The sequence below is a fragment of the Oncorhynchus nerka genome, linkage group LG7 (genome assembly GCF_034236695.1).
Source record: "Oncorhynchus nerka isolate Pitt River linkage group LG7, Oner_Uvic_2.0, whole genome shotgun sequence".
Classification (NCBI taxonomy): domain Eukaryota; kingdom Metazoa; phylum Chordata; class Actinopteri; order Salmoniformes; family Salmonidae; genus Oncorhynchus; species Oncorhynchus nerka.
Window position 1 is genome coordinate 86581356 of NC_088402.1, and position 11910 is coordinate 86593265.

The 11910-nt window shown below is 42.8% G+C and overlaps 1 protein-coding gene across 2 annotated transcripts; it reads right to left on the reverse strand.

Annotated features, from left to right (window-relative positions):
- Positions 1-1247: 1247 nt before the first annotated feature.
- LOC115119513 (zinc finger protein 626-like) lies at positions 1248-11544 on the reverse strand. 2 transcript variants are annotated; one of them, XM_029648346.2, is made up of 5 exons: positions 11025-11544; positions 8574-8733; positions 8404-8485; positions 2930-3182; positions 1248-2668 (listed from the first exon to the last, which is right to left on the reverse strand). In XM_029648346.2, exons 1-5 carry the CDS (start codon positions 11367-11369, stop codon positions 1901-1903), a joined length of 1608 nt encoding a protein of 535 aa, XP_029504206.2. In that variant the 5' UTR covers positions 11370-11544; the 3' UTR covers positions 1248-1900. The 2 variants fall into 2 exon arrangements, with proteins under 2 accessions (XP_029504206.2, XP_029504205.2); XM_029648345.2 differs by having other exon boundaries at positions 2930-3275.
- Between the last annotated feature and the right edge of the window lie 366 nt (positions 11545-11910).

The following is an 11910-nucleotide window of genomic DNA, read 5'->3' on the forward strand; positions in this document are numbered from 1 at the left end:
TCTACATGTGTATTGATTTTAAGAAAGGCATTGATGTTTATGGTTAGGTACACATTGGTGCAACGACAGTGCTATTTTCACAAATGCGCTTGTTAAGTCACCTGTTTGGCAAAGTAGGCTGTGATACAATGATACATTAACAGGCACCGCATCGATTATATGCAAAGCAGGACAAGCTAGATAAACTAGTAATATCATCAACCATGTAGTTAACTAGGGATTATGTTAAGATTGATTGTTTTTTTATAAGATAAGTTTAATGCTAGCTAGCACCTTGCTATGGCTCCTTGCTGCACTCACATAACAGGTAGTCAGCCTGCCACGCAGTCTCCTCGTGGAGTGCAATGTAATCGGCCATAATCGGTGTCCAAAAATGCAGATTACCGGTTGTTATGAAAACTTGAAAATCGGCCATTCCCGATTAAAATCGGTCGACCTCTAGACTGTTGACCTCACCCCAGGGCCAATCTACTTATAACGGTTTAAGGTTTATGAAAGTCTAGATTTGAGGTGGGTTGGAAAATTTTTAGAAAATGTAGCAGCAATACTATTCAATAACAAAAGTAAAATAAACATGCTTTAAGCAAGGGGGTGTGCTATTGGTCAAGGAGTGTTCTTATGCGCAACGCGGAGTGCCTGGATACAGCCGTTAGCCGTGGTATATCAGCCATATAACACAAACCCCAGAGGTGCCTTAGTGCCGTTATAAACTCGTTACCAACGTAATTAGAACAGTAAAAAGTCATTTTTGGTCATACCCGTGGTATACGGTCTGATATACCACGGCTTTCAGCCAGTCAATCAGCATTCAGGGCGCGAACCACCCGGTTTATAATGACGTTTATTACAATCTTGTCTGCAAATGATAGGAATTACAATCCAAGAAAACCGCTTATCAACGACAAAGTATAGGAGGCACTTTGTCATTTTTCTTCTTAACTGATCATAATGTAGACAGCAACTCATCAAGTTCTCCAGAACACAAAATGTTGAACATAAGGAATCAGGCGGTAGGCTTATGGCTCAACACAACGGTGTCTGAAATCAACGCAATGTAGGCTGTTCAAAAGTAGCGCGCTGTATAGGGAATAGGGTACAATTATAGGGAATAGGGTACAATTTGGGACGCATCAACAGTTTCCTTGTTGACCCTGCTTTAGAGTAGAATCTTGAACCTTTTGAACGCGTGTCGAATCATAACTATTTTTCTTCAACGTGTAAAAAAATATATAGAAAATATAGGGGGGGGACAAATCCTCAATAACTAACAGTTGATTTAGCATTGGGTCAAAAGCCCCATCTACATTTTGAATCGGCCAACAACTCTCTAAAAGTTCAGAAAGAGCAGTCTCTATTGATGGCACTTGTTCATTCAGGTTTGATTCATCAAGCTCGTCGCAAGCAGTTCCCTCATGCATCTCTTCAATGGCTCTTGGTGTCCCCCTCTCCCCCTACTAGTGGCCTTCCTTTTGGTACCCGTTGTCCTCCTCCCACTGTTCATTCAGGTTGGATCCATCATGCTCTTTAGTCACACTTCCTGTATACATCTCTCTGGTGGTCCCTGGTCTCATTCTTGGCCTGCCTTTTGGTCTGCCTGTAGTCTTCTTGTTGCTACCGCCCTCTTCTGCCCCTGGGTTGAAGTCTGAGTCAATGTTGCGCTCACTCTCCCCAAACTCCTCAGGGTCAAAAGTCAGGCGTTTCCTCTTCCTCCCTGCCCTCTTCACTCTTTCCTGCCCAGACCCTGCATTAGTCTTTCGACTCTCCTCGATCACTAGCTGTTGTTCAGTCAGTGTCTGAGTTTGAGACTGGCTCCTGTTTCTTCTCCTTGGTCCCAGAGGCAGGGTCCGGATGGGAGCGATGGACATGACTTTTCAGACTCACGTTGTGGTTGAAGTACTTGTCACAATGCCGGCACTTGTACGGCCGCTCGCCAGTGTGAAGGCGCATGTGAGACTTGAGGTGGCTCGCCTGGTTGAAGGAGCGCTGGCACTTGGGGCATGTGTAGGGCTTCTCCCCGACTGTGGACTAGCATGTGTCTTTCCAGGTAGCTACTCCTTGTAAACTCCATTTTGCAGATGTCGCAAATGTACCATGTGGGCCCTCTGTGGCTTTGAAGGTGGCCGTCCCGGGCTTTATTGTCGGTGAATCGTATGGGGCAGTCGGGACATTCATAGGGCTTTTCTACACGCGGGTGACTCTCCTCATGCCTCAGCTTCTCCGGCCTGCTCTGGAATGGCTTGAGGCAGTACTTGCACCCGTGCACGTAGCCTGGCTTGTGGATTCTTTGGTGAATGTTGAGAGAGGTCTCATTAACAAACCGCTTGCCACAATCCTGGCAGACAAATGGCTTGGCATGCTCGCAGACGTGAGCCTTGGAGCCTTTGATAAACGTGCCACAATCCGGGCAGAGCGCCCGGGAATCCCATTCGGAATCTGAGGCTAGAAGAGCACTTAACTCAACCTCAGGTTGCCACTCCACATCGGAGCCCTCCTCCTCCTTAGTCTCTTCCTCCTCCAAGGACTGACGTTGACATATCTTCTTCATGGCTTTGTCGTCGTCATGCATACGAAAGGTTGTCTCAAACACCAGGGTCTGAATGTCCTCCAGACCCTTGTTGCAAATATCACCATCGTAATTCTCCAACAGAAGATCCCCGTCCTCCGCTGTCTACAAGGACAATGAACAATAATGAGCAACTCCTCTAACAATATTTACACTTAACTACTGGCTAGACAGAATCCCAATGCAGAATGGGACATCGGCCAACCTCCTGATTTCACTTAGTTAAAATGAGGTAGCCATATGGCTGACGACAATTGTAGTTATTGGTTAACTTGACAAACACCTCATCATTAAAAATAGGCTTGTTTCTAATGGCTTGTGTGTATTTGTATTCATGCATTGTATAGTGAAAATGATATAGGCTACCTTCAGGGTCTGAGAATTGAAGGTGCAAGTTGGGCCAATTGAGGAGTCAGTCAGAGCGTCAGTGGATGTGCCAGTTGTTATGCCAATCGAAGCATCAGTTGTGCCAGTCGATGCTGCAGCTGTTGAAGAGGACAGGTATCTAGCTGGGAGGTTAAAGGGCTGGCTCTTCCATTGGCTCCGGTGGTCACAGTGGTTGCAGAACTGGTTGATGGTGAGCAGGGTATCTTGGATGAACTTGTCGACGCTGCAGGAGCTGCGACAGACAGGACAAGTCTTGAACAACGGAAGGAGGCAGTCTTCATAGACCACGTACTTCCTGGCCATGTACACCGCAACAGAGTGTAAACTGGAAGAAAATAATGTATTTATAAATAATCACAAGCGATCACAGATTAGGATTTGCAAGCAGGCCACACAATGAGACAGGTCAAAAGTCGTTATGCATATTTGTATGACAATTTTCAGCTGAATAGTTGCTCGTATTACTTAGGCTATGGGCCCAACATTCATTAGCCAATTAATTTACAATAAGTTTCCCACTTTAGCAAAAATAAAATGTACAGTTGAAGTCGGAAGTTTACATACACCTTAGCCAAATACATTTAAACTCAGTCTTTCACAATTCCTGACATTTAATCCTAGTAAGAATTCCCTGTCTTAGAACAGTTAGGATCACTACTTTATTTTAAGAATATGAAATGTCAGAATAATAGTACTAATTTATTTCATCACATTCCCAGTGGGTCAAAATTAGTATTTGGTAGCACTGCCTTGAAATTGTTTAACTTCGGTCAAACACTTCCGGTGGCCTTCCACAAGCTTCCCACAATAAGTTGGGTGAATTTTGGCACATTCCTGCTGACAGAGCTGGTGTAACTGAGTCAGGTTTGTAGGCCTCCCTGTTCGCACACGCTTTTTCAGTTCTGCACACAAATTTTCCATAGGACTGAGGTCAATGCTTTGTGATGGCCACTTCAATATAGAGGTCGACTGATTAATCGGAATGGCCGATTAATTAGGGCCGATTTCAAGTTTTCATAACAATCGGTAATCGATATTTTCTGACACCGATTGTGGCAGATTTGTTTTTACTTAATTTTTTAAACACCTTTATTTAAGAGTTGGAGTCGTGATTTTATTTAACTAGGCAAGTCAGTTAAGAACACATTCTTATTTTCAATGACGGCCTAGGAGCGGTGGGTTAACTGCCTTGTTCAGAGGCAGAACAACAGATTTTTACCTTGTCAGCTCTGGAATTCGTTTTTGCAACCATCCGGTTACTAGTCCAACGCGCTAACCACCTGCCTTACATTGCACTCCACAAGGAGCCTGCGTGGCAGGCTGACTACCTGTTACGGAAGGGCAGCAAGGAGCCACGGTAAGGTGCTAGCTAGCATTAAACTTATCTTATATATAAACAATCAATCTTAACATAATCCCTAGTTAACTACACATGGTTGATGATATTACTAGTGTATCTAGCTTGTCCTGCGTTGCATATAATCGATGCGGTGCCTGTTAATGGATCATTGAATCACAGCCTACTTCGCCAAACAGGTGATGATTTGACAAGCGCATTTGCAAAAAAAGCACTGTCGTTGCACCAATGTGTACCTACCCATAAACATCAATGCCTTTCTTAAAATCAATACACAAGTATATACACTGCTCAAAAAATAAAGGGAACACTTAAACAACACAATGTAACTCCAAGTCAATCACACTTCTGTGAAATCAAACTGTCCTCTTAGGAAGCAACACTGATTGACAATACATTTCACATGCTGTTGTGCAAATGGAAGGGACAACAGGTGGAAATTATAGGCAATTAGCAAGACACCCCCAATAAAGGAGTGGTTCTAAAGGTGGTGACCACAGACCACTTCTCAGTTCCTATGCTTCCTGGCTGATGTTTTGGTCACTTTTGAATGCTGGCGGTGCTTTCACTCTAGTGGTAGCATGAGACGGAGTCTACAACCCAGACAAGTGGCTCAGGTAGTGCAGGTCATCCAGGATGGAACATCAATGCGAGCTGTGGCAAGAAGGTTTGCTGTGTCTGTCAGCGTAGTGTCCAGAGCATGGAGGCGCTACCAGGAGACAGGCCAGTACACCAGGAGACGTGGAGGAGGCCGTAGGAGGGCAACAACCCAGCAGCAGGACCGCTACCTCCGCCTTTGTGCAAGGAGGAGCAGGAGGAGCACTGCCAGAGCCCTGCCAAATGACCTCAAGCAGACCACAAATGTGCCTGCTCAAACGGTCAGAAACAGACTCCATGAGGGTGGTATGAGGGCCCGACGTCCACAGGTGGGGGCTGTGCGGCCCCCCAAAGAAATGCCAAACTGGTCATGCTGGAGGATGTTGCAGGCAGCAGAACGTTCTCCACGGCGTCTCCACGTCACGTCTGTCACATGTGCTCAGTGTGAACCTGCTTTCATCTGTGAAGAGCACAGGGCGCCAGTGGCGAATTTGCCAATCTTGGTGTTCTCTGGCAAATGCCAAACGTCCTGCACGTGCATGTGACAGACGTGACGTGGAGACGCCGTGGAGAACGTTCTGCATGACAATGCTAGACCTCATGTGGCTGGAGTGTGTCAGCAGTTCCTGCAAGACAAAGGCATTGATGCTATGGACTGGCCCGCCCGTTCCCCAGACCTGAATCCAATTGAGCACATGTCTCGCTCCATCCACCAACACCACGTTGCACCACAGACTGTCCAGGAGTTGGCGGATGCTTTAGTCCAGGTCTGAGAGGAGATCCCTCAGGAGACCATCCGCCACCTCATCAGGAGCATGCCCAGGCGTTGTAGGGAGGTCATACAGGCACGTGGAGGCCACACACACACTACTGAGCCTCATGTTGACTTGTTTTAAGGACATTACATCAAAGTTGGATCAGCCTGTAGTGTGGTTTTCCACTTTAATTTTGAGTGTGACTCCAAATCCAGACCTCCGTGGGTTGCTAAATTTGATTTCCATTGATAATTCTTGTGTGATTTTGTTGTCAGCACATTCAACTATGTAAAGAAAAAAGTATTTAATAAGAATATTTCATTCAGATCTAGGATGTGTTATTTTAGTGTTCCCTTTATTTTTTGAGCAGTGTATTTTTAAACCTGCATATTTAGTTAATATTGCCTGCTAACATGAATTTCTTATAACTAGGGAAATTGTGTCACTTCTCCTGCGTTCCGTGCAAGCAGTCAGGGTATATGCAGCAGTTTGGGCCGCCTGGCTCGTTGCGAACTGTGTGAAGTCCATTTATTCCTAACAAAGACCGTAATTAATTTGCCAGAATTTTACGCAATCATGACATAGAAGGATGTGCAGATTTATTTTGACTTAGGGATGCCATCTGTTAGATAAAATACAGAACGGTTCCGTATTTCACTGAAAGAATAAACGTTTTGTTTTCGAAATGATAGCTTCTGGATTCGACCATATTAATGACCAAAGGCTCGTATTTCAGCGTGTTATGTTATAATTAAGTCTATGATTTGATATAGCAGTCTGACTGAGCGATGGTATGCAGCAGCAGGCTCGTAAGCATTCATTCAAACAGAACTTTCGTGCGTTTGCCAGCAGCTCTTCCCTGTGCATCAAGCATTGCGCTGTTTATGACTTCAAGCCTATCAACTCCCGAGATTAGGCTGGTGTAACCGATGTGAAATGGCTAGCTAGTTAGCGGGGTGCGCGCTAATAGCGTTTCAATCAGTGACGTCACTCGCTCTGAGACCTTGAAGTCATTGTTCCCCTTTCTCTGCGAGGGCCGCGGCTTTCTCTGCGAGGGCCGCGATGGGTAACGCTGCTTCGAGGGTGGCTGTTGTCGATGTGTTCCTGGTTCAAGCCCAGGTAGGGGCGAGGAGAGGGATAGAAGCTATACTGTTACACTGGCAATACTAAAGTGCCTATAAGAACATGCAATAGTCAAAGGTTAATGAAATACAAATGGTAGAGGGAAATAGCCCTATAATTCCTATAATAACTACAACCTAAAACTTCTTACCTGGGAATATTGAAGAACCACCAGCTTTCATATGTTCTGAGCAAGGAATTTGAACATGTTTCATTATTTGAGGCTAAATTGATTTTATTGATGTATTATATTAAGTTAAAATAAGTGTTCATTCAGTATTGTTGTAATTGTCATTATTACAAATAAAATAAATATATGTGTATGTATATATATATATTTATTTTTTAATTACAGACGATTAATCAGTATCGCCTTTTTTTGGTCCTCCAATAAATCGGTATCGGCGTTGAAAAATCATAAAATCGGTCAACCTCTACTCCAATACCTTGACTTTCTTGTCCTTCAGCCATTTTGCCACAACTTTGGAAGTATGCTTGGGGTTATTGTCCATTTGGAAGACCCATATGCGACCAAGCCTCAACTTCCATGCTGCTTCAATATATCCACATAATTGTCCTACCTCATGATGCCATCTATTTTGTGAAGTGCACCAGTCCCTCCTGCAACAAAGCACCCCCACAACATGATGCTGCCACCCCTGTGCTTCATGGTTGGGATGGTGTTCTTCAGCTTGCAAGCGTCCCCGTTTTCCTCCAAACACAACGATGGTCATTATGGCCAAACAGTTCTATTTTTGTATCATCAAACCAAAGGACATTTCTAAAAAAAAAAGTATGATCTTTGTCCCCATGTGCAGTTTCAAACTAATCTGGATGTTTTTATGGCGGTTTTGGAGCAGTGGCTTCTCCCTTGTTGAGCGGTCTTTCAGGTTATGTCGATATAGGACTCGTTTTACTGTGGCAAAAGATAATTTTGTACCCGTTTCCTCTAGCATCTTCACAAGGTCCTTTGCTGTTGTTCTGGGATGGATTTGCACTTTTCACACCAAAGGACGTTCATCTCTAGGAGACAGAACACGTCTCCTTCCTGAGCGATATGACGGCTACGTGGTCCACATGGTGTTTATACTTGTGTACTATTGTTTGTACAGATGAACGTGGCACCTTTAGGCATTTGGAAATTGCTCCCAAGGATGAAACAGACTTGTGGAGGTCTACAATCTTTTTTCTGAGATCTTGGCTGATTTATTTTGATTTTCACATGATGTCAAGCAAAGAGTACGGAGTTTGAAGGTAGGCCTTGAAATACATCCACAGGTACACCTCCAATTGACTCAAATTATGTCAATTAGCCTATCAGAAGCTTCTAAAGCCATGACATAATTTTCTGGAATTTTCCAAGCTGTTTAAAGGCACTGTCAACTTAGTGTATGTAAACTTTTGACCCACTGGACTTGTGATACAATTACAGTGAATTATAAGTGAAATAATCCGTCTGTAAACAATTGTTGGAAAAATTACTTGTGTCATGCACAAAGTAGATGTCCTAACCGACTTGCCAAAACTATAGTTTGTTAACAAGAAATTTGTGGAGTGTTTGAAAAACGAGTTTTAATGACTCCAACCTAAGTGGATGTAAACTTGACTTCAACTGTATATACCAGTTCACTTCCTTCCGTGGTATGTCCTCCGTAAAGGAAGTATTGACTCCGACATTCTTCCGGATTGGCCAGACTTGGACGGCTGTAAAATCAGACACAATACAGCAGCATGTAAACACACCAATTCATTCCAGCTGAAAAGGAGGAAAGATACGAGCCATATCACTCACCTTTGTTTTTCTTTTCTTCTCTGTAATAATAAGCCTGTGTGGAGACGTTGTGTTTTACCACAGCGCATCTTGGAGGTGATGGTACTGTAATGTTGCATGTTGTCGTTTCATACTGACGTCCCTCATATTTTGTCGTCAGGCCCAACGTCACGTGTTCCACCTAAACAAGACAACATCTTATCAACTATAACTACAGGGGGTTTTGCAATATTTGGCTAAATATTTTCTTTACCCTTCACTGGTATTGAGAATGGACGCTCTCCCACACAATGCCATACACGTGGTCTGTGCTTGTTAGGCAGGTTGGACATACTGCCAAATTCTGGAAAACGACGTTGGAGGTTATGGTAGAGAAAATAACAAATTCTCTGGCAACAGCTCTGGTGGACATTCCTGCAGTCAGCATGCCAATTGTACCCTTCCTCAAAACTTGATACATCTGTGGCATTGTGTTGTGTGACACAACTGCACATTTTAGAGTGGCTTTTTATTGTCCCCAATATTTTTTTTAACTATTGGCCGATATCAAATCTTCCATTCCTCTCACAATTTTTAGAAAAGGCTGTTGCGCAGCAACTCACTGCCTTCCTGAAGACAAACAATGTATACGAAATGCTTCAGTCTGGTTTTAGACCCCATCATAGCACTGAGACTGCACTTGTGAAGGTGGTAAATTACCTTTTAATGGCATCAGACCGAGGCTCTGCATCTGTCCTCGTGCTCCTAGACCTTAGTGCTGCTTTTGATACCATCGATCACCACATTCTTTTGGAGAGATTGGAAACCCAAATTGGTTTACACGGACAAGTTCTGGCCTGGTTTAGATTTCACCTGTCGGAAAGATATCAGTTTGTCTCTGAATGGTTTGTCCTCTGACAAATCAACTGTAAATTTCGGTGTTCCTCAAGGTTCCGTTTTAGGACCACTATTGTTTTCACTATATATTTTACCTCTTGGGGATGTTATTCAAAAACATAATGTAAACTTTCACTGCTATGCGGATGACACACAGCTGTACATTTCAATGAAACATGGTGAAGCTCCAAAATTGCCTTCGCTAGAAGCCTGTGTTTCAGACATAAGGAAGTGGATGGCTGCAAACTTTCTACTTTTAAACTCGGACAAAACACAGATGCTTGTTCTAGGTCCCAAGAAACAAAGAGATCTTCTGTTGAATCTGACAATTAATCTTAATGATTGTAGTCGTCTCAAATAAAACTGTGAAGGACCTCGGCGTTACTCTGGACCCTGATCTCTCTTTTGAAGAACATATCAAGACTGTTTCAAGGACAGCTTTTTTCCATCTACGTAACATTGCAAAAAATCAGAAACTTTCTGTCCAAAAATGATGCAGATTAATTAATCTTATTTCAGGAGAGGTTAATTTAAAATAAAATAAATTAAAATAAAAGTATTTTAGTTGGGCTACTGTTGTTCGCTCAACTATCTTATTGGCACCAGCGGAGTGTCGGCCATATCCCCGGTACTGCACATATACACTATCACCTTCACTCTATTTCGTGAACTGTATTGTTGGTTAAGGGCTTGTAATTAAGCATTTCACTGTCTACACCTGTTGTATTCGGCGCATGTGACAAATAAAATTGTATTTCTCATTGTTGGGTCAGTGCGACTTCAAGTTTGTTTTTGGACAATAACTTCCTCGTCCAGTTGAGACGAACGTGATATTCTATTTGCGTCTCCCCTTCTCGTAGGACCTATTATATGGACAATGTTTTTACTGATATGTTTGTCAGTATCAGCAGAGTAGGCTACCTACCCTGTCATTTATCGTATTAAAAAAAAGATTCTGCTAATGTCTCGTCATATAAAGTGTGGTAGGTTTGAATGATAGGCCACATTTTTCCTGTGCGAATAAAGACGTATCTGATGTAGCCTCGGCCTACTCTATGCTATACGTCCTCAGACATACATTGAACTGTCTTTTTTTGCCAACAGTGATTGAGTTATATGATTAGCCTAAATTATGACTATCCAATCTACTCATCACATTACAAATAGGTGGCTCCCTTACATAAGTATGCAAATGTGATGCACGGAATGCTTTACTATAAAAAAAAGTTCAATTTTGATGCGCAGGTTCGGACTTAACTTCTCTGGCACTTCATTATAAAAAATATATATATCGAAGCCAAATCCGACGAAGTGACTGTTCGTTTGGAAGACCGAGCAAAGAAACGTGTTGCCTTGCAGTCAACTACTGCACAATCTCTTGCTTTTGCTCGTCGTTGCCTAAAGTTAACAGATGAACGCAGTTCTTCTTCGGTGATGTTATGGCGAACTACACGCAAAATGTCGCCACCAACAGGACGGGCGTGAATAAATTAACAAAATAAAATATTATTTTAAATTGTGGTTGTCATAATACATAACTAAATTAGCCAACTGTAGCTAGCTATAGTATAGTAAAATTGAACACATTGAATTTACCCGGTTTATCTTCATCACTGATGATGTTCTTGACGTTATGTTTGGTTGGTCAGAAACAGAGGTTGAAATGTCAGGCTTCACATGCACCGTCGGCACAGCACATGGTTTCAGTCGCAGTCTCATTCCGAATCCTGCCTTCCACTGGTTATAGCCATCGAAGTCCTCCGGGGTGAAATGAGCACCGCATACAGTAGTGGCCGTGGTTCCCTTAATCCAATCCACTCGCGTCAACCGGACAAACCGATCCCACTTCAATGCGATCTTTTCATTTTTGGGCCACAAATTAGTCGTAACCCCGTCCTTGTGGGTATTACTGCACCCAGCAACAACACACTTCCTTGGCATATTTAACTTTTTAAAAATCTGTTGGGTGAGTTTATTAAAACTCTTTTGGGTCTTAAATTAAAACTACTACTCGCTCGACTACCAAACGCACAGGACAAGAGGGTTGCCAGGTTTAGCTAAAAAATGTGGACTAACTTAACTGCCGAACTCATGCCTACTCAAAACCCGCCCTCAAGGCCTGACAACTACCCCCAGTTTAACAGTAACCAGAGGTGACACATTTATCCAATTAACCCTTGTGTCATAACGTTATCGAGCAAATTAAGAAGGAATATCGACACAATTTGTAAGAAGCAAAATTCGGTTTTCCATCCAAAAAAATAATGATTGCAAGCTAACGTAACTACTAAAGACATTTTAATATGTTGCAAGAGAAAATATAATTCGCCTTTATTAAACTCGGCAGATCATTTTCATCAATGGATGTCGATTTAACTTGTGTAACTTTTATTGTAAATAAATCCCTTATGCGCATAACTATAGATACATCCAACAGGAAGGTTTGAAGGATGAGTTGGACAGAGGATGTCAAAATCTCTGC